Source organism: Egretta garzetta, unplaced genomic scaffold (genome assembly GCF_000687185.1).
Source record: "Egretta garzetta isolate BGI_Z169 unplaced genomic scaffold, ASM68718v1 scaffold94, whole genome shotgun sequence".
Taxonomy (NCBI): Eukaryota; Metazoa; Chordata; class Aves; order Pelecaniformes; family Ardeidae; genus Egretta; species Egretta garzetta.
The window spans coordinates 1,354,375-1,376,307 of NW_009259683.1; the positions used below are offsets into that span (position 1 = coordinate 1,354,375).

Sequence of the window (21,933 nt, forward strand, 5' to 3'; positions counted from 1 at the left end):
ACTTCCACCAATCAAAATTGCTGCCTAAGCATTTAATTCCAGAAAACAGAAGTATGCAATGATGCAGGTGTGAACTGAAAGTCTGTGTGCTGCTTTGCAAGAATTAGTTTGCATCTGCATTAGTTGAAACACTGGTCAATCAGATTTCACAAACTTTTTTTTTTTTTTTTTCTCTTTTAAAATACTCTTTGGAGTGGTAAGTTGTATTTTAAAAGTATCTCGGGAGGTTATACTCAGTTGGATATCTCCACCTTCTTTATAGTTCGCAGTCTTTATTTCCTTGTCCTTTAAGGGATATTGAGTAAGGAGGACTAACGATATTTTAATCCTAAACTGTTTTGTTTTTTTTTTCCAAAATTTTTGGTCTTCATGTTTGGGATTTTTCTTTTTTTCTCAAACCTTTCATGTCCAGTCAACATATAAAGACCTGCTGGTTTACAGCATCAGCTCAAGTGGTTTGCACCGGTGTGTAATATTTCACCTTAATCCTTTAGTAGTGCCATTACATTTTCAGAAATCCCTGTGTATCTATAAAGGAAATGGTGGCAGACTGTAGCATAATATGTATTCCTGAAGCTTCTGTTTTCCTAATTGTCACCTAGCCTGCAGACGCAAATTATGCCCTTCTTCCTCCAGGTTTGAGAGACATGGCAGTAGGCAAAAATTGCAGCTCTAATGCCATCACGGCTTTCTAATAAAAGCACAGATCGAAAGGTAGATGCTTGAATCATTTATTTCCAAAGTGTAATTTCCCTTATTATTTTACTGTGCCTTTATCTAGTGTACATTTTATAGTTTCTTTTTCTGGAATGGGATTAGAATGCAGGACAGAAGTATTCTATATGCCAAAAATAAGACTCTCGTAGATTAGGCTGCGTTGATTGGAATATTAGAGGGATGTTATAACATGCTAATACAGTTTATTAGGTTGCCAGCTTATCTGTGTAAATGTTCCAAAAGGTATTAGACATGTGTACACATAGTGTACAATGTTTGTTTAATTTACTGGATTATATTTGCTTACGAAGTTTTACATCTCGTTAAAAGATCTGTTTTATTATAGTAATCTCATGCCTATACAAGTAGCACTATAGGTCTAGAGATATATTGTACTTGTAATTTTAAATTCATACTGCTCTCTAGTGGGGAATGCTTTCAGTGCAAAAGATTATATATATATTAATGTACAGCATGTATATAAATCAGGATTTCTGAAAAGTTACTGTCATCTAGAGCAATTCAGTAAAACTAGTGCTATCATGTTAGCATTTTAATCCATGTAATGCTTTGATTAAAGACTGAATTTCTCTCTGGAGTGAACAATATCTCTCTCAAACTCCGGAAGGCTGAGAGTTGCTGGACTGCTAATGCTTCCTCAGGAGAAACCTCCTCCTTCCTTTAGGAGAAATATATTATAGATCTGCTGTAGTAAAACCTCAGGTTTTCTCTAAGCTTTCACAGTCTCATAACGTCTTGTGGGACAGTTGTGATTTGTCTATAAAAGTTCCTATCGCTGTTGGTATAATAGGTTGGATTTTAATAAATAACTGCTTTTATGCTGCTTCTTTTTCTCTTTAATTTTGCTTTGGAATGAGTTGTTTAGCCTGCTTTCTCATCTCTTGCTTTAGGCAGCTAAAATCCTAGGTAAGAGTTGACTATACACAGAGGCCAAAATAATAATGCTGACTGAACTGGTTGAGTGAGGTTTTAATCTACAGCAAGTGCAGAGCTCCTCTCAGATCGGGGTCTGTACTTTCCTAAATGAAAAATAGGGTTTATTTAGCATAAAAGAACACAATACTAATTAGATAGCAAGCAAATCTGAAAACTGAGATTGAAACTGGTTTGAATCTTGGTAGGTTTTAGATTTGCATCTTAAGATAAATTTGTCTTTATGATTTGCGTGGAATGCAGTGTCTTTAAATCCCTAGGAGGGCCGGCAAAACATTTAAACTGATGAAATTTACAATATTTGAAGTGTTCTCAAGAATGATTTGCAGTATTTTGTTGTAATCGGGCCCAATCTGAAGGCTTGTTTAGACTTATTTTCAGATGCTGACCCTTGTCTGGATCTGGGATTAAAGGCATCTGTAGCCCATTCTCTTGTGTTGCTGCAATCATCTTTTTTGTCTGTAGGTTGACCGATTTGTTAGTTAAGAGACCAAATAGTATCGTGTTTAAGGCTGTGGTAATTTTGTCACTCAAAGTACAGATTAGATTCTTTGTCTAGACCTTCATTTATTCACTAAGCCTGGGAGAACAAGCAGTTTAAAGATTTATATGCTATATAAAAGTCTCACCGAGATGCTAAGATGGTATAACATTTTGCACTTGTTGAATAGTAAGTTACTATTCAAACTATAGGTTTGCAGTGCACAGAGCCCTTCTTCACCTGTGCCATTTCGGCTCACCTTTAATCCCAGAAGGTCATGTTTACATTGGTTGTACTTGAAGTTCTGCAGATGGGATTACCTTCTCATTTCTGTAGTTCTACAGTTTCTTATTAGCTAAATTTACGTTAATTATTCTTGAATTATAATCTTGGGAGGATAAGAAACTAAAGGGACGTGTTTATTATTTGTCTTTGAACTATGTTGAACCAGACAAGTTATGAAGTGATTAGACTTGGGCTTGAAAGCATTCACAGGAAGGTGGAGAGGGGGATAACCAGGGGTTCCTAAATACCTAATTAATAAACCTAAGAGTGAGGTCTATGCATTTAAGCTTAGCTGATTAAAATATAGGGGGGTTAATTTTTCTTCTATTAATTGGAACACATGAAAATATGTAAATATGGGAAACAGAGGCTAACTCTCCCCTCCCCTTTTTTTTTTCCCAACTTGAAAAACGTATCTTGCATTTCTGAGTGCTAAAACAGCTAAGAATTTGTAGTGATAGTCAAGTGCAGTGTTTGAATGTAGGAGCATCTGTAATGGAATGTAACAATAGATTGTCATTCACGTAGAGTATAACTGACCTATTTATTGTATATTTTTATATGAAAAAACCCAAATGTGATAGTTACGGATTTAATTGTAGAGAGGATTATAAAATATTTCTGCTGTAATAAGTACTTGTGTTTCTGTGGTGAATTGACCTTGGCTGGCTGCCAGACCCCCCACCCAGCTGTTCTCTCACTCCCTTTCGACACCAGGGCAGGGAGGGGGAAATAAGATGGAAAAACTTGTGAGTTGAGATAAAGACAAGGAGAACACTGGCTACTGTCACGGGCAGAATAAATTCAACTCGAGGAATATGAATTTAATTTATTGCCAATTAAAATAGAGTAGGGTGGTGAGAAACAAAGACAAAGTACTAAACGATTTTGTCCCTCTGTCCCCCACTTCTTCCCAGGCTTCACTTCACTGACTGTTCTATGCTACTCTCCCATCCTTGAGTGGTGCAGGAGCATGGGAATTTGGGGGTTGTGGTCAGTCCATATCACTTCATCCCTGCTGCACCTTCCTCCTCATGTTGTTCCTGTGCTCCAGTGTGGTTGCAGTCACTCCTGCAAGATACAGCTCTTCACAAACTGCTCCAGTGGGGGTCCTTCCCATGGGCTGCAATTCTTGAAAAAGTGCTCCAGCGTGGGTCCTTTCCATGGGGTCACAGGTCTTCCCAGAAAACCTCCTCCAGCATGGGCTCCTCTCCACAGAGTGCAGTGCCTGCTAGGAGCCTGTTCCATCATGGGCTCTTCATGGGCTGCAGCTTCCTTCAGGGCATGTCCCACTGCTCTGGCATGGGGTCCCTCCTGGGCTACAGGTGGATATCTGCTGCACCATGGACCTCCATGGGCTGCAGGGGGATAGCCTGCCTCACCATGGTCTGCACCATGAGCTGCAGGGGAATCCCTGCTCCGGTGCCTGGAGCCCCTCCTGACCCTTCTTTTCTGCTGTCTACAGGGCTGTTTTTCTCACTTTTTTTCAGCCGTTTCACAGTGGTTTTACCCTTTTTTAATTATGCTGTCACAGAAGTGCCACACCCGTGGCTGGTGGGCTCAGCTTTGGGCGCTGGTGGGTCAGTTTTGGAGCCACCTGGAACTGGCTGTCCCCAGCATGGGACAGCCCTTGGCTTTATCCTGGAGGGGCTGCCCTGCAGCCCCCACTGCCAGCACCAGGCACCTGCATCCAATCCAGTCTCCCACTGAAGGTGAACAGTTAATATGTCATGAGATTCATCTAGATGTTGCTGAGCTTTCTAACAGCATTTGTAAGGTTGTTTTTCATAGGATAATTCTTAAATAAAGGAAACTAACCAAGGGATAAGATAGAAATAATTAAAACCCAAAAATATAAAAACCAACCAAACCCTGAGACAGGTTGGTTCCAGTGATAGATTTAATACCCCTGAACATTTAAAGGCATTCACCTGAGTGGCTGTGAAGTTACTCGGTTACACAGCAGAGCTAAAAATCATGAACAGAAAGCAAAACACATGAGCAGAAATGCAGTGTTACCTTATGAAAATGCAAAGAACCTGCCTTTTGCTTGTTTACAAATGTAGAAATCCTGTGTATATGATTTTTGTATTATTCATTGATTTTTTTCCTCTTTTGTTTGTGTTTTTTTTTTTCTTCCCCCAGAAAATATGAAGAAGCCCTGGAGCCCTGATTTACCAGTTGATAACCACTCATACAATTCAGATTTCACATCCGTCCCAGACAGGGAAGATGAGAAAGAATTAGCACCTGGTGGCACTGAAGAAAAGAAGGAAAGAGAAAAGAAAAACACCAATTTCACTTTGTGTAATGTTTGTAACATTCAGCTGAACTCTGCTGCTCAGGCACAAATCCACTACAATGGCAAATCCCATCAGAAGAGGTTAAAACAGCTCAGCAATGGAAATCTCAAAAGTGATAATGGTAAGCTTTAACATATATATACCTTTTGCCATGTTTTGATCTGAGAATTGCAGCAACATGCAGTAATGTCAATATATATGTCTAAGCATTTTTTTCTATTCAGCCATCAAATCCTTTGATGTTAAGGCAAAGTCTCTCGGTGACTTCAAGGTGCTTGGGATCATCCCTAGCATGAGCATCTGGCAAATAGCTAAAGCTATACCGTCTCTGTTGTTATGAGTGTTTTCATTTTATATTTTGTTTACACAATGATGTTGATTCAGATTCTTTCTCATTCCATTTGCATTTTGATGGTTTTCAGCATAATCAGTGATATTCCATATTTCACAGTCTACTAGGAAGGTTATACTTGTTAGGGGTATGTTTGCTTTTAATGAATGTAAGGTGGTTGCAAAATAAATTGAAACAAATACATTACACGGAACAAATATGTTCCCAAACTCATTTTGCTTTAGTTTGCTTATTCAGGGTTTAACCCATAGCTAGCATAAGTCTGTAAAGATCATGACTGAAGTCAGAGATGGAAAAAAGGCTGTTTTGATTTTCATTGATTTCATTGACAGCTTTGGGAAAATCATTTTGTAGTAGGTGGCATGCTTTCCTGTCATCAGAGTGAATTGTACGCCTCAAAGAAAAACATGTTTGTGGCGTTATGTACAAAAGTAAATCAGATAATACAGGCAAATGATGGTCTCTTGACAAGAAAAAAAAAAGAGATTACTGTGTTATAATTTTCTAAATTTCATAACAGGTAGTACTCAACTTTGTTGTAGAGCTGTACTGTATTGTTGTATTTGCTTCTAGGCACCATGTCACAGAAAGTATGGTCTTAATATGGTACACTTAGGACTTTCAGACTTTCTTTCCTCAGACCACACACATTGGTGAATATTTTGTGCCATGGGTTGCTTCCTGCCCTGTCTGCAGAAGGGTATGCAGAACACCGATCCTTAGACAGGATTTAAGAGGTATTCCAATAATCTGTGTTTTATCCTGGCTTTAAGAGTTGGGAATAATATAGGTATGTTGCTGAAGCGTGCTGGATATGAGTGCTTTGCTATGTATGAGGTGGTGTTCATTTCTTTAAAACAAAACAATAAAACAAACAAAAAAGCCCTATAACACTGAACAACACTAAGTGGCAGGACTACAACGGTTGGCACTGTTCATAGTTCAGGCTTAGGAAGAATACCGCTACCATTAGTACGATCTGTGAAAATGCATGAAGAAAGGTTGATTTCCTAATTGATTAAAAGTGCAATATGGTTATCCACAAATGCATTCTTTCTATAACCAAATAAACACAGTCTAATGTTATTGCTGTCTTCAGTTAAGGTAAAATTGTGTTACCATTATTATTAGCACAACAATTTTGCTGATGATAGAAAGTGTTTTTCTGCAGTTCAGTTTTCTGCTTTAATCCGTAGTAATGAAAGAATTAGTAATTAGCAATGCTGAAATTAGTGTCAAAAGGCCCCAGTCATTCTTCAGCATTCATATTCTAGAGAGGATCGGGGTTGTATATAGCAGCATGTTTCTTATTTCCTCCTTAAAAGTATCTCTGTGTCATGTGTTGCTGCACCCATTTGTATTCAGAAAATAGCTGATTGACTGTCTAGCTCTTTGTTTCAATGTGCAGTTATTTTGGGGGGTTGTCTGAAACTTAGAGGCTTTTCAAATCTGGCAGATCCTTCAGTATCATCAAAAGTAGTGCTCCACTAAGAGAATAAACATAGGGAAGAGCATAAGGAAGTGATTTTCCCATGACACCAAACTTTGAGATTTCATTTCTGTTTTTTTTTTTTAAACTGAACATTATGAATGAAACAGAGACCAGTATTAAATATTTCTTGCTAAAAGTTAGAACTGAATTAGAACTGAATGTTTGAGTAACCACCCTCTCTGGACTTTGAACAGAGACCCTATCTGAGGTACCTTTTCTAAGTTAAGTAGAAAGCAGAGCCTGACAGACCTGCCACAATAATAGGTTTTGTCAAAACTAGTATGTCTGAAATATGGACAATGTTTTTCGGACGAATGATTGTTTTGTTGATGAGGCCCCAGCAAGCTCAAGTGACATATGACCACGACTAAAAAAAATTCTGACTTGACCCTTTCAGTTTATCATATTCATGCAAATGACGCTTTCTGAAGGTCAGTGATGTAACTGAAGCTACTGTTGAACATGCACAGTACTGTTTATTCAATGCATGTCAGTAGGTTGCTTTATTTATGAGAACGGTCTTTCTTGTGTAGAGGTCTGATTGTCACAGAAGACAGCTGTTATGCTCAATGTCCAAATTAACAGTCTAATCATTCTTGAGACTAAATTCTGCTGCAAATTAAAACTAAATAAAGGCTCTGCTTTAGGAGATTGTCTTCTAAGGCTTCATCATCAGTAGTTATTCATTATATCTCATGAGTGAAGTACTTGCACTATGCACAAGAAAACCCCATTTCCAAATACAGCGATTCATGGACTGTACTATGGGTTGTATATGTGGGTTGGACTAGATGACCTCTAGGGGTCCCTTCCAACCTGAAACATTCTATGATTCTATGTCTTTGCAATGTTGTGTGCTCAGTTGGAACTAACGTACGTGGAAAGGTTGGGAAAAATATTGGAATTATGATTGCTGCTTGTTTTGTTTCCTCTCTGAATTATTCCCACAAAGCAGGACAGGTTTGTATATTTTATATCACGAGGGGTAATAGAAATGGTGGATTGATTTATATGAAGCAACAGCCCATGTCTTGTTCCCAAACAATTTGCAATGGACTGCTGAAGAGAGGTAGGGTTTAGCTGTATTAGCATTTGACTGTGTAATTAAAGCTGTCACTCTATAGTCATCATCTTCAAACTGTGTGAAGTAGCTTTTATCTGCTGGACATAAATAACAGCACTTTATTATACTTGAATATCTGTGTAATTTCATAAGGTAAGTTGCTTAGGCACAAAGCCTATTGACCTCTGCAAATATACAGTTAATAAACAATGTTCATTGTGGGGTTAAAAGCAGCATTTCTTTGCTGCTGTATTGGTATCTGCACCGAATTCGAACAATTCACCAGATTTACTCTACAAAGTTTTGCTACTTGCTTATCTGTCAGCTTGGCAGCTTTACAACATGATACCCACTTGGTGCCTTCCTGGGGCAGAGCAGCCGCAGAACAGCAGACTCTGCAGAGTCACAAAAATGCTGTGAGCCCATTGTTTCTTGTGTCATTACTTGGTACAGTGATTTGTGATGACTTAAAAGGACATGGTGAGACATCAGCACTTCTGTTACTGAACTGTACGTGCTTGGGAGTAACACAATTTTCCGCGTTCCTTCCTCCTCATAATTGCCTTTTATGCCACATAAAAAGGCTTCTCACACTTTCCTCATTATACCCTGTAATATATTATTCTTTCTAGTGAGTTTTTTGCCTTTTTGCTCTCCTATATGCAGTAGCAAGGTGACAAACAAGTCAGTGGAGATTTTGAGTAAGTTTTGGAATTAAAGGAGGGCAAAATGCATTTCCTAGCCGGTCTGCCAGCATTGCTTCTCACAAAACCAGCCTGGATGCTGTGGGAAGAGGTGACCTCTTGTGGGAATTCATTTATTCTGACTAGCAGGAATAAGCATGGGGTCCCTCCTGGGCTACAGGTGGATATCTGCTGCACCATGGACCTCCATGGGCTGCAGGGGGATAGCCTGCCTCACCATGGTCTGCACCATGAGCTGCAGGGGAATCCCTGCTCCGGTGCCTGGAGCCCCTCCTGACCCTTCTTTTCTGCTGTCTACAGGGCTGTTTTTCTCACTTTTTTTCAGCCGTTTCACAGTGGTTTTACCCTTTTTTAATTATGCTGTCACAGAAGTGCCACACCCGTGGCTGGTGGGCTCAGCTTTGGGCGCTGGTGGGTCAGTTTTGGAGCCACCTGGAACTGGCTGTCCCCAGCATGGGACAGCCCTTGGCTTTATCCTGGAGGGGCTGCCCTGCAGCCCCCACTGCCAGCACCAGGCACCTGCATCCAATCCAGTCTCCCACTGAAGGTGAACAGTTAATATGTCATGAGATTCATCTAGATGTTGCTGAGCTTTCTAACAGCATTTGTAAGGTTGTTTTTCATAGGATAATTCTTAAATAAAGGAAACTAACCAAGGGATAAGATAGAAATAATTAAAACCCAAAAATATAAAAACCAACCAAACCCTGAGACAGGTTGGTTCCAGTGATAGATTTAATACCCCTGAACATTTAAAGGCATTCACCTGAGTGGCTGTGAAGTTACTCGGTTACACAGCAGAGCTAAAAATCATGAACAGAAAGCAAAACACATGAGCAGAAATGCAGTGTTACCTTATGAAAATGCAAAGAACCTGCCTTTTGCTTGTTTACAAATGTAGAAATCCTGTGTATATGATTTTTGTATTATTCATTGATTTTTTTCCTCTTTTGTTTGTGTTTTTTTTTTTCTTCCCCCAGAAAATATGAAGAAGCCCTGGAGCCCTGATTTACCAGTTGATAACCACTCATACAATTCAGATTTCACATCCGTCCCAGACAGGGAAGATGAGAAAGAATTAGCACCTGGTGGCACTGAAGAAAAGAAGGAAAGAGAAAAGAAAAACACCAATTTCACTTTGTGTAATGTTTGTAACATTCAGCTGAACTCTGCTGCTCAGGCACAAATCCACTACAATGGCAAATCCCATCAGAAGAGGTTAAAACAGCTCAGCAATGGAAATCTCAAAAGTGATAATGGTAAGCTTTAACATATATATACCTTTTGCCATGTTTTGATCTGAGAATTGCAGCAACATGCAGTAATGTCAATATATATGTCTAAGCATTTTTTTCTATTCAGCCATCAAATCCTTTGATGTTAAGGCAAAGTCTCTCGGTGACTTCAAGGTGCTTGGGATCATCCCTAGCATGAGCATCTGGCAAATAGCTAAAGCTATACCGTCTCTGTTGTTATGAGTGTTTTCATTTTATATTTTGTTTACACAATGATGTTGATTCAGATTCTTTCTCATTCCATTTGCATTTTGATGGTTTTCAGCATAATCAGTGATATTCCATATTTCACAGTCTACTAGGAAGGTTATACTTGTTAGGGGTATGTTTGCTTTTAATGAATGTAAGGTGGTTGCAAAATAAATTGAAACAAATACATTACACGGAACAAATACGTTCCCAAACTCATTTTGCTTTAGTTTGCTTATTCAGGGTTTAACCCATAGCTAGCATAAGTCTGTAAAGATCATGACTGAAGTCAGAGATGGAACAAAGGCTGTTTTGATTTTCATTGATTTCATTGACAGCTTTGGGAAAATCATTTTGTAGTAGGTGGCATGCTTTCCTGTCATCAGAGTGAATTGTACGCCTCAAAGAAAAACATGTTTGTGGCGTTATGTACAAAAGTAAATCAGATAATACAGGCAAATGATGGTCTCTTGACAAGAAAAAAAAAGAGATTACTGTGTTATAATTTTCTAAATTTCATAACAGGTAGTACTCAACTTTGTTGTAGAGCTGTACTGTATTGTTGTATTTGCTTCTAGGCACCATGTCACAGAAAGTATGGTCTTAATATGGTACACTTAGGACTTTCAGACTTTCTTTCCTCAGACCACACACATTGGTGAATATTTTGTGCCATGGGTTGCTTCCTGCCCTGTCTGCAGAAGGGTATGCAGAACACCGATCCTTAGACAGGATTTAAGAGGTATTCCAATAATCTGTGTTTTATCCTGGCTTTAAGAGTTGGGAATAATATAGGTATGTTGCTGAAGCGTGCTGGATATGAGTGCTTTGCTATGTATGAGGTGGTGTTCATTTCTTTAAAACAAAACAATAAAACAAACAAAAAAGCCCTATAACACTGAACAACACTAAGTGGCAGGACTACAACGGTTGGCACTGTTCATAGTTCAGGCTTAGGAAGAATACCGCTACCATTAGTACGATCTGTGAAAATGCATGAAGAAAGGTTGATTTCCTAATTGATTAAAAGTGCAATATGGTTATCCACAAATGCATTCTTTCTATAACCAAATAAACACAGTCTAATGTTATTGCTGTCTTCAGTTAAGGTAAAATTGTGTTACCATTATTATTAGCACAACAATTTTGCTGATGATAGAAAGTGTTTTTCTGCAGTTCAGTTTTCTGCTTTAATCCGTAGTAATGAAAGAATTAGTAATTAGCAATGCTGAAATTAGTGTCAAAAGGCCCCAGTCATTCTTCAGCATTCATATTCTAGAGAGGATCGGGGTTGTATATAGCAGCATGTTTCTTATTTCCTCCTTAAAAGTATCTCTGTGTCATGTGTTGCTGCACCCATTTGTATTCAGAAAATAGCTGATTGACTGTCTAGCTCTTTGTTTCAATGTGCAGTTATTTTGGGGGGTTGTCTGAAACTTAGAGGCTTTTCAAATCTGGCAGATCCTTCAGTATCATCAAAAGTAGTGCTCCACTAAGAGAATAAACATAGGGAAGAGCATAAGGAAGTGATTTTCCCATGACACCAAACTTTGAGATTTCATTTCTGTTTTTTTTTTTTAAACTGAACATTATGAATGAAACAGAGACCAGTATTAAATATTTCTTGCTAAAAGTTAGAACTGAATTAGAACTGAATGTTTGAGTAACCACCCTCTCTGGACTTTGAACAGAGACCCTATCTGAGGTACCTTTTCTAAGTTAAGTAGAAAGCAGAGCCTGACAGACCTGCCACAATAATAGGTTTTGTCAAAACTAGTATGTCTGAAATATGGACAATGTTTTTCGGACGAATGATTGTTTTGTTGATGAGGCCCCAGCAAGCTCAAGTGACATATGACCACGACTGAAAAAAATTCTGACTTGACCCTTTCAGTTTATCATATTCATGCAAATGACGCTTTCTGAAGGTCAGTGATGTAACTGAAGCTACTGTTGAACATGCACAGTACTGTTTATTCAATGCATGTCAGTAGGTTGCTTTATTTATGAGAACGGTCTTTCTTGTGTAGAGGTCTGATTGTCACAGAAGACAGCTGTTATGCTCAATGTCCAAATTAACAGTCTAATCATTCTTGAGACTAAATTCTGCTGCAAATTAAAACTAAATAAAGGCTCTGCTTTAGGAGATTGTCTTCTAAGGCTTCATCATCAGTAGTTATTCATTATATCTCATGAGTGAAGTACTTGCACTATGCACAAGAAAACCCCATTTCCAAATACAGCAATTCATGGACTGTACTATGGGTTGTATATGTGGGTTGGACTAGATGACCTCTAGGGGTCCCTTCCAACCTGAAACATTCTATGATTCTATGTCTTTGCAATGTTGTGTGCTCAGTTGGAACTAACGTACGTGGAAAGGTTGGGAAAAATATTGGAATTATGATTGCTGCTTGTTTTGTTTCCTCTCTGAATTATTCCCACAAAGCAGGACAGGTTTGTATATTTTATATCACGAGGGGTAATAGAAATGGTGGATTGATTTATATGAAGCAACAGCCCATGTCTTGTTCCCAAACAATTTGCAATGGACTGCTGAAGAGAGGTAGGGTTTAGCTGTATTAGCATTTGACTGTGTAATTAAAGCTGTCACTCTATAGTCATCATCTTCAAACTGTGTGAAGTAGCTTTTATCTGCTGGACATAAATAACAGCACTTTATTATACTTGAATATCTGTGTAATTTCATAAGGTAAGTTGCTTAGGCACAAAGCCTATTGACCTCTGCAAATATACAGTTAATAAACAATGTTCATTGTGGGGTTAAAAGCAGCATTTCTTTGCTGCTGTATTGGTATCTGCACCGAATTCGAACAATTCACCAGATTTACTCTACAAAGTTTTGCTACTTGCTTATCTGTCAGCTTGGCAGCTTTACAACATGATACCCACTTGGTGCCTTCCTGGGGCAGAGCAGCCGCAGAACAGCAGACTCTGCAGAGTCACAAAAATGCTGTGAGCCCATTGTTTCTTGTGTCATTACTTGGTACAGTGATTTGTGATGACTTAAAAGGACATGGTGAGACATCAGCACTTCTGTTACTGAACTGTACGTGCTTGGGAGTAACACAATTTTCCGCGTTCCTTCCTCCTCATAATTGCCTTTTATGCCACATAAAAAGGCTTCTCACACTTTCCTCATTATACCCTGTAATATATTATTCTTGCTAGTGAGTTTTTTGCCTTTTTGCTCTCCTATATGCAGTAGCAAGGTGACAAACAAGTCAGTGGAGATTTTGAGTAAGTTTTGGAATTAAAGGAGGGCAAAATGCATTTCCTAGCCGGTCTGCCAGCATTGCTTCTCACAAAACCAGCCTGGATGCTGTGGGAAGAGGTGACCTCTTGTGGGAATTCATTTATTCTGACTAGCAGGAATAAGACCTCTGTTTCTACTGACAGAATGGAAAAAATAACTGTGGATGCAAATGTGTAGCAGTACCAGTGAGAAAGCTGATATTACGAAGATGTTGTGTAAACCAGAATTTCCCCTGGACTTCCTTTTGTGTAAATTGCTGAATGATGACGAGTGAATGAGGCATGCTTAGGACAAAAACTAAAACTGCTTTTCTCTGCAATAACTTCTACAATACATTAGATAACAAGTGGGAAAATGATGAAGGAGCTAAGAAATGCCCCAAAATTCATAGAACACCTTTCACTTTAAAAACTGATTTCTGAAACATTTTTGTTTTGAAACACAGGAGCCAGTGATGCATTTGGCAGTTGAGTCCTTATCTAGCTCTCTGAATTCATAACCCAGGCAAATGACTATCCAGTTTATCAAGTTTCATTTACTTTCTTTTAAACTAAACCCACTTGAAACTTTTTTTTCAGTGAAATTTTGTCTTAGTAAAATGTTACTGTACTGTGAACAAGGACAGTGGGTGCATGGAAGAAAGAAAGGGAAAAGATCAGAATTAAATATTATTCTTTTTATCTCTTGATGATTGCAAAAAGCAAATCTCTTAATTTAGCGCTAGATATTACTTAAGAATGAATAACATATTGTTTGCTACAGTTACACTGAAATATACACTAAAATAGGAGAAAAACCTGTTTCAAATATTTTATTTTTTTCAACCGCATTTGGTGGTTGAATGTAGTTTCCCACAAAAACTCTTGAGATGACGATTCTCTAATATCTACACAGTAAATTTTTGCACATTGGTCAAAGAGAATATTTAACCCTTTACAACTTTTTTATTTTTTTGCATCTAAATCCTGATTTTTACCGTCCTGCAGGTAGAGACCCCAGAAGATTCATCTAAGCCAGTTGCAGTCTCCTTCCTAGGACTTTTCTGTTGCTAGTTCCTTTCTAGTTCTGTGCTGCTGCTGCTGTGCTTTACATGTCTGCTGTCGCATTTTTTGTTCGTGAAAACTGGCAGCTTTGAGGCAGACAGGATCTTACTTTAAGGTGGTAAACTACGAAGCTACAGCTTTCAGGGAAATGGTGTTGCCTGCTCTATTCATTGCATTAGTTCCTCCTTTCAGAGAAAGAGGATTGGGTAGGGTATTGAGGAATGGAGGAAATCTTCAGACAAAGTATATTCTCCTTCAGAGGAAGGGGTTTTCTATTAGTTACCTGGGAAACAAATATTGTCTGATCAGCTTGAGATATCTCTGGAAGTCATGTCTCTAGCAGTGACCTATAACATGTTCTTCTCAAGATAAGGCAAGAAATTGCACCATAACAACTATTTTACTGTTTTGTGGTTGCAAACTTTTTTTTGTTGTTAATGCCACGTTCTGATGCAGAGCCTCATGGCCAGTTAGCAGTAAATCCAATATGAGTTGTTCTCTGGTTGTAACCCTTTAGATTGTGGGTCATAGATGCCAGTATTTCTGTAAAGAAACACAGCAGGATCCTTCTGGGTATTCTGTAATACCTCCCCAATGTCAAAGCTGGGGATGTCTGGACAAGTGGGACAGGCTGAGGGCAGTGTTTTGTCACTTCCACTGCTCCCAGATGTCTTTCTTCTTATTCCAAAGCACTTGTCTGTTTTCATGTTCCTCTTCCAGTTAGTAAATATTAACATAGTTTCTGGTTTTAAGGGCACTTTTGCAAGGAAGGTATGCTTTTAAAGCACCACTTGTGTTTGCAGAATTTATTTTTATTATATTCAGAAACGGAATACACACCATATATGGTATCATAGTTCAGCACACAGTTTTATCACAAAGTAACTGCTGTATCATTGAATGAATTAAGCTTAAGAAAGAGCCATCTCACACAAGTCACGTGCATAATGTTCATATTTCCCCTAATAAGCACGGTAAGATCCACTTGGCTTTGTCAGTATACAAAAAATGATGGATGGGTGGTAATTGTGGACAAACTCTTTACATGAGTGCAAATATCCATTGCAGACTTGCTATAGTTAGCTGACTGCTACCTATTACAAATAAATACAAAAGGACATTACTAAATTTTAATGCAGACCACCAATCATAGGTAAACCCTAGCATTCTAACAAGTTGAGGGGAGGCTGCGGAGAAAGGTTTGTGAATGCGCCTGGAATAATTTCGATAATGCCATGCAGACACAAAAGTAACATGTATTTTAGCCAAAAACTTTCTTTTGGATTTGGGAAGGAGAAATTCATAGTAGTTAAACAATTTTTCATGTTGTGTATCTGGTAATTAGTCTTCTGAATAGCATGACAGAATGGAAAAAAAAATATAGGAGCCTAGGGAACTGTGTTTATTAATTATGAATAATTCTTCAGAAGCTGGGGAATAAGTAGAAATTTATGTCTGAACATACTTAAAGTAGTTTTGAAGTTCCTTATTTTTCATCAAATGCACTTCAGAATGTGTTCATGTCCTTTATTGAAGTATGGTTTCAGTCTCAACTGGCAAATTTCTTTCTTTTCTACCATCTTAGGTTACAACTGAATAAAACCTGTTGTGGCAGTTTCTTATGAATCAAACCATTTAAGATATATGAAGAGTCTCAACCATCAAGAACATCTGCCCAGGGTCTAAACAAGCCTCTAAGTGCAGGTTGGAAGAGTTATGAAGAATTGGGTTTGTTTGCCTGAATATAAGACTGCACAAGTTCTTTTATAATACCCCAGCTGTATAGAGTGCCCTCCTTTTGGGTACTATCTCCAAAGCGAGATGCTTAGCAAGTTGTCTGCGTCCATAGAACATGGATGTTTGTCCATGAGAAATTCTACAACAGTGTCGGACAGCTGAAACAAGTTCAGAACTGGGTCCTTACTTGCTGCCTTCTAGCAAACCTGGGTAGGGTTTCTGATTGCTATGGTAGGGCAGTGGGGGCTGAGGTATGTAAAGGGGTCTTGAACAACACAAAAAGGCTGCCATTATATGAAGGTTTGAGGGTGAAAATCTTCACCCATTGTGTGCCTCCTTACTAAATTTAATCCTCTTCCATACTCACAGTTCTTATTCTGTATGTTCCAAATGTTGTTCTCTCTCAGTTTGCTTGTCCTTTATAGATGTTTATGGCCTCATGTCTTCAGGACTTTATGTTGCTCCTAGATGTACAACACTTTTTCTTCTATGTCAAAAAATAAGTGTCCTTTTAGTCATCAAATCTGTGCTTAAAATATGCTTGAGAAAAGTGGGAAAGTTAACTGTCATCTTGCTCTATTTGCACCTCTGCTTAACATCAGTATAGTCTCTTTTTAACTACTTTTGGGTTTCCTTTTTTTTCCCTTTTTTTTTTTTTTTTTTTCTCCCCCCCCCCCCTCCCCCTGTATGGCTTCAGGCCGGAACCTGCCATACACCCTTTTATCTGAACTGGTTTGCCTCTCCATTTTAAAGTTAATACTGTTTTTGGTAAGTGTCGTCTTAATGTTTTATGATGTAGCATGAATATCGATAATCAGTACTAAATTAGTTGGGTAAGGTTCAGTTACTCTGGGAGCAATCTGCATCCATCTGCATTGTTTCTGTGCCAAGATGTTGGTCTGCCATTCTTTGCTTCTCCCTGAGTGTGGCACCAGTCTCATTTCTGAGAACGCTGGCATTTGATCTCTACTTGCCTGTACAGTTAACAAACTGTTGAAACCTGTTTTGCAGGATCTCCATTTAGTTCTGCTTATATCACTAGGTCCAATATAGATTATGATGACCATGGCTTCCTTCCAGACCTTCTCAGTAACTTGTCTTCTTTTAATACGTTGGGTTTTCTTTTTCTGCACTGGCATCTGGTAGGCAACAAATCTTCTATGAGTCATGACAACACACTAAGTTTATCAACATTTCCCAGTATTAATTTCCTGAGAGCTAGCTTTTCCCATATTCAATTATTTTTCTTACTTCAAATACCGGTCTATATTCCTCAGTGAAGCTGTAAAAGGAACAAAAGGTGAAAAAAAAAATTACCTCTCATGTGGCATTAATTTTTTGATTTTTAGAATATCACAGAGTTTAAGCAGAATTTTTGAGCTATATCCAAGCAGAAGAAAAGTAATGCAGATATCATCAAATGTGACACACGTCAGTAATGCTGACTTTTTCTTATTTATGGCTTTTTATTCCTCTGATTCAAAATACACTGTCTTCCTGATAGTCACATCACTGAAATCTTTAGTTAATTTTTTATCCTCTGACATGTTTCACAGTAGGGGGAAATATATCTCTAGATCAGGGTTTTAAGACTCCAGTGAAATTAATTACAAGCTCCTGTTGATTTCAAGAGAAGGAGACAAGTTCCTCACTCCATTGAGGAGCTTAATTAATGCTAGCACACATTTATGCCAGTTCAGTTTATATCATCAAGGAAGCACCAACTCTAATCTATGGTTCACACTGCTACTGTGGGAGTGCGTTAATGTGTATGATGTCTTTCCTTTGTTTCTCACATTGATGCTTATAGGTTAGCCTGGCTGGAGTCACCGTAGCAAACAGCGTTCCAGATATATAGGCATAATAAAGATTCCGCTCCCCCCCCGCCCCCGCAGTTTTTCCATATATATGAAATTAGAGAGCTGGAAAGATACACTAATTGTAAGCAAAGCAGCACACTTACTAAAATAATTCTTTGTTCTGTAATAAAAATTAAAATTCTTGTCTAGGTACTTTAAGTCAGAGTGATATGTCTTTAAATGCAAGCCTTCGTAGTGGGGATGGTATATAATTTATTATATGGAATATAACATCAGTGTGTGACTTTTTACTGTAAAAAGTAATATTGAATGTTTCTTCTTACAGGCTTTAGCAGCATAATGACTACTAGACTAGAACCAAAACCGAAACAGTCTCCCTCTGTGCTAGATCCCACAATGTTGTAGAAGAAAAAAGAAAGTTAATGAAGAATGACTTTGTGATCAAACATTTTGCAACTTCAAGCAATTTCATTCATAGTGAAGTACAGTGAAAGTAAAACTGGCAATGCCAAAATGACTCACTTTGGTATTTCTGAGTGCAGTTGGTTAGAAATTTTGTCAAAGATTATTCAGAAATGAAGTATTAATCATCCCTTTTTTGCCAGGAGAACCCCATCCCTACCTTTGAGTAATTCCCATTCCATCCCAATAGAAATAACATTGTTGTTAAAAAGTGGGTAAAAAAATCCTTACTTCCACTTCCATTCCTGTCGTCAAATTCAATAGAGGTTTGAACCTTGGCAGCTTGTATTGTGAATAGATGCTTTTTCCACTGGGGAAAGATGGTAGAATGTTGTCTTTTTCTTGGTCCTCAGTTTTAACTATTCTGATCATATGTCCTAGTTTTTCCTAGGATGGTGCTTTGGTTTGTGGTTTTTTTTTTTTTAAATTTTATAATTATGTTTTTTTATTTGATCACCAAACTGAAGAAAACCAATTATTACATGGCCATAGTTGAGAGTGCACTTAGTTCCATCTTCCTCACTTTTGATTCAGAGTCATGTTACTGGTCATAAAACTTTTGTATAGTAAACTACAGATGGATTCATATGCATAGCTGGTTATTCTCAGTAAACTTCCAATTTCAATGCTGCCTTTTTCTTCTTTTGCTGTTGAAAAAATAGTGTCTTTCATGTTTCTTTTTTTCCTAGAAGAGGTAGCAAAACTCTACTGATAAAGTGACAGCATTCTTCTTACCAAGGGTAGTTGAGACAAGGACTGTAGGCAAATGTAGTCACGTTCAAATTGGAATACTACCAGGGATGTCCCTCAGCTCAGCAGTGATATCTGATACTCTGATGTGTCTTTGCAATGTGATGTATTAAAAATTACAAGTCTTTAAAAGAAGCAGTCCACCTTTTTGGAGTAGTCTCTGACCTCACACCCACAGGGCATTAGGGTCAAGCCTGTAGGAGTTTTTCTAGTGGAATTGTATACTGGGAAAGTGTTCAGTGTCAAGCGGTATAGTACATTTTAGAGGTATCTATATGGGAGGAATATAAAGCAGTGATGCCTGGAAAGAGGTGAATGTTACTCCCATCTTCAGAAAAGTCAAGAACTAGAAGCCAGTCAGTCAATTATCAGTGGCCAGGAAGTTTATGGAGCAAGTCTTTATGAAAGCCATTTGCAGCCACGTGAAACTGAGGAAGGTGATTGGGAATAGCCAGCACAGATTTACTGGCTGGAGAACAGCTTTGTGAAAAAGGACCTGGGTGTACTCATGGGCAACAAGTTGAACATGATTCCTGAGTATTGGTAGAGATGAAGATTTAACTGCATGATGAGCTGCATTTGCAAAAAGATAAGTAGTAATTTGAGGGAAGTGATTACTATCCACTTTGCGCTTTTGAGATCATATGTGGAGTACTGTGCCCAGTTTTGGGCCCCCAGCGCAAGAGAGACATCAACAAAAGGGAGTGAGGCTGGAGGAGCATCACTTAAGATGGTCAGATTGCTGGAGCACGTGACTCATGAAGAGAAGTTGACGAAGCTAGTTTTGTTTACTGTGAAGAAAAAAAGGGCTAATGGGAGATCCCAATGCAGTCTTCAACTTCCTAAAGGGATTTTAGAGGTAAGATGGACACGTACAGAGAAAAGGCAAGAGGGGATAGTCACAAGTTGCAGCAAGGAAAATTCTAAATAGATATGTGGAAAAAAGCATTCAGAACTTCACTATAAAAATGGGTAAGAGCTGGAGTAAGTTTCCCAGAGAGGCTGTGGAAGTTATTCTCTGGAGATTTTAAGAACCCAGCCTGATTTAACCTTGAAGTTAGTTCTGCTTTGAGTGGGAGGTTGGATAAAGTGAATTCCAGACAACCTTTTCCACCTGAATTATTCTAAGGTTTTGTAGAAGATACACTGGGAAAACTTCAGTTTTAAAGATTCAGGGGCCTACTTGCTTAATTTACATCAGGAGCAAGATATATATATACAGCCAAAGGCTTGGATTTTTCTTCATAGCTGTGTGTTTAAAAAGAAAAAAATGCCAAGAAAACTCCACTCAGAATGTCAAGATGCTGATCTTATTTGACAGAAGCAAAACAAATGCAGTAAAATCTGTATTCTTACAAAGGCTTTGAGATGTAAAACAAATGTTGAAGCCTTTTTAAATATTTTTATTTTTTCATCAAATTGCCTGTAGCGTATAGTCAAAACTGCTGTTGATGCATGTTACAGTCTATCTAGTAAAAGATTATCAAAATATGATTCTTGTCCTCTAAAAGAGGAAATCTAGGAACAAAGCTACTATTATACATGGATCTTGTTTTTAGACCTTTCTTCTGTTAGTGGTGACAGAGGGAAGAACAGATGCTACAAGATGCAGTAAGTAACAACAGATACCACGTTGTTCAATGATGTGTTAAGACAGACTTGGTCTTCATGGCAGGCCAATATTAATAGCCATTCAAACTTATTTTTCTTAAAATACATTAACTGTTAATGTAAACCATTGACGATGTCAACAGTAGACCCTGCCATGTAAACATTGGAGTGATCAAACAGCTCATTTAAAAAATGATCCAATAATTGATGTTGAATTTGTTTGTCACTTTTTGGTTTTATGTGGTAGGGTTTTTTTCACAGATCGCATCTCATCATGTAATTAAATTATGACTAATTAAAAAACAATTTTTGCATGTTGGGGGAAACATACAGATCTCTATTTAGAATTGTCATTGTAATCTAGTATCAGAAGTACCACATATCAGTAACAGAGTATTCCAAATGTTTTAAAATCTTGAAATGTTTAAGAAAAAAGCATTGCCATAAGTCACTGTATTTTATTTGATTTTATCACTGACTCTTTTTATGTCAGTGACCCTTGTCACAAACAGATGAAATATGCTTGAGAAAGCCAAAGAAAAGATCCTGGAACTGCCGAGCTTTGAAAAAAATACCAGAATTGCAGCGTTGGCATTTAAAGACTTACTACTGTGAAATAAATTATTTCAGGAATAGTGACAGGCCTCTCTGGTCTTACGAACACTCCAAATTAAAAGATTGTGGAAAGAAACAATGCTGTAGCTAAAGAAAGAACAATTAAATAAGTTTATAGCTGGCATAGAAGTCTCAATACTGTTCAACAAGGAAACACTTTGATTTTACCAACACTATTTTTTGCAAGCCAGAAGAATTTGTTTCAACAGATTGACTCTCTTAATTTTATCTCTGTGAGAATGGATGTATGTGTAAATAGTTATAGATTACTTTGTGTCTTACAGTACAGGCTGAAAATTTGGACCGTAGGTTAGTTTAATCTGTTATATACCTGTAAGTCTCTTGTGGGAGAAATAATTTGCTTCTCTTGTGATTCCTTTGATGGGCCCACAGCCCATCCTACGAAATCCATTGACCGCATTAACAGAGTACTAGAGGGTCAGGTTAAATTTGAATACCTATGTTTCTGAGTACAGCAATTATATATTCATGCACACATATACACATACACACATGAAAATCATGGCAGGGTTTATTCTTAGTATGCATAGAAATATGTTAGCTCTTGGGCTAGTTTGGAAGAAAGTTCCAGTGCTGTGCTTTATAGGGAGCACACTTGTGCGCCATCTCCCTATTTTCTCAGAGTCAGTCCTGTGTGGTAGTCAGCAGCTACTTAGTTTTTAATCTTTGAAAATTGTAGTGGATGTTTTTTTGCTGAAGAGCTGCAATAACTTCTTTTTAAAGGAATTTTCCAAACAGTATGTGTTTATTTTGTCAAATCAG

The 21,933-nt window shown here is 38.0% G+C and overlaps 1 protein-coding gene across 1 annotated transcript in view; it reads left to right on the forward strand.

Moving 5' to 3' along the window:
• ZNF385D (zinc finger protein 385D) overlaps window positions 1-21,933 on the forward strand; it is a 386,843-nt gene that overhangs the window by 31,247 nt on the left and 333,663 nt on the right. The window contains exons 2-3 of the mRNA XM_035894054.1: window positions 4,583-4,861; window positions 9,332-9,610. Of these exons, the coding sequence (XP_035749947.1) occupies window positions 4,583-4,861; window positions 9,332-9,610 (558 nt within the window). The remainder of the gene's footprint in view (window positions 1-4,582; window positions 4,862-9,331; window positions 9,611-21,933) is intronic.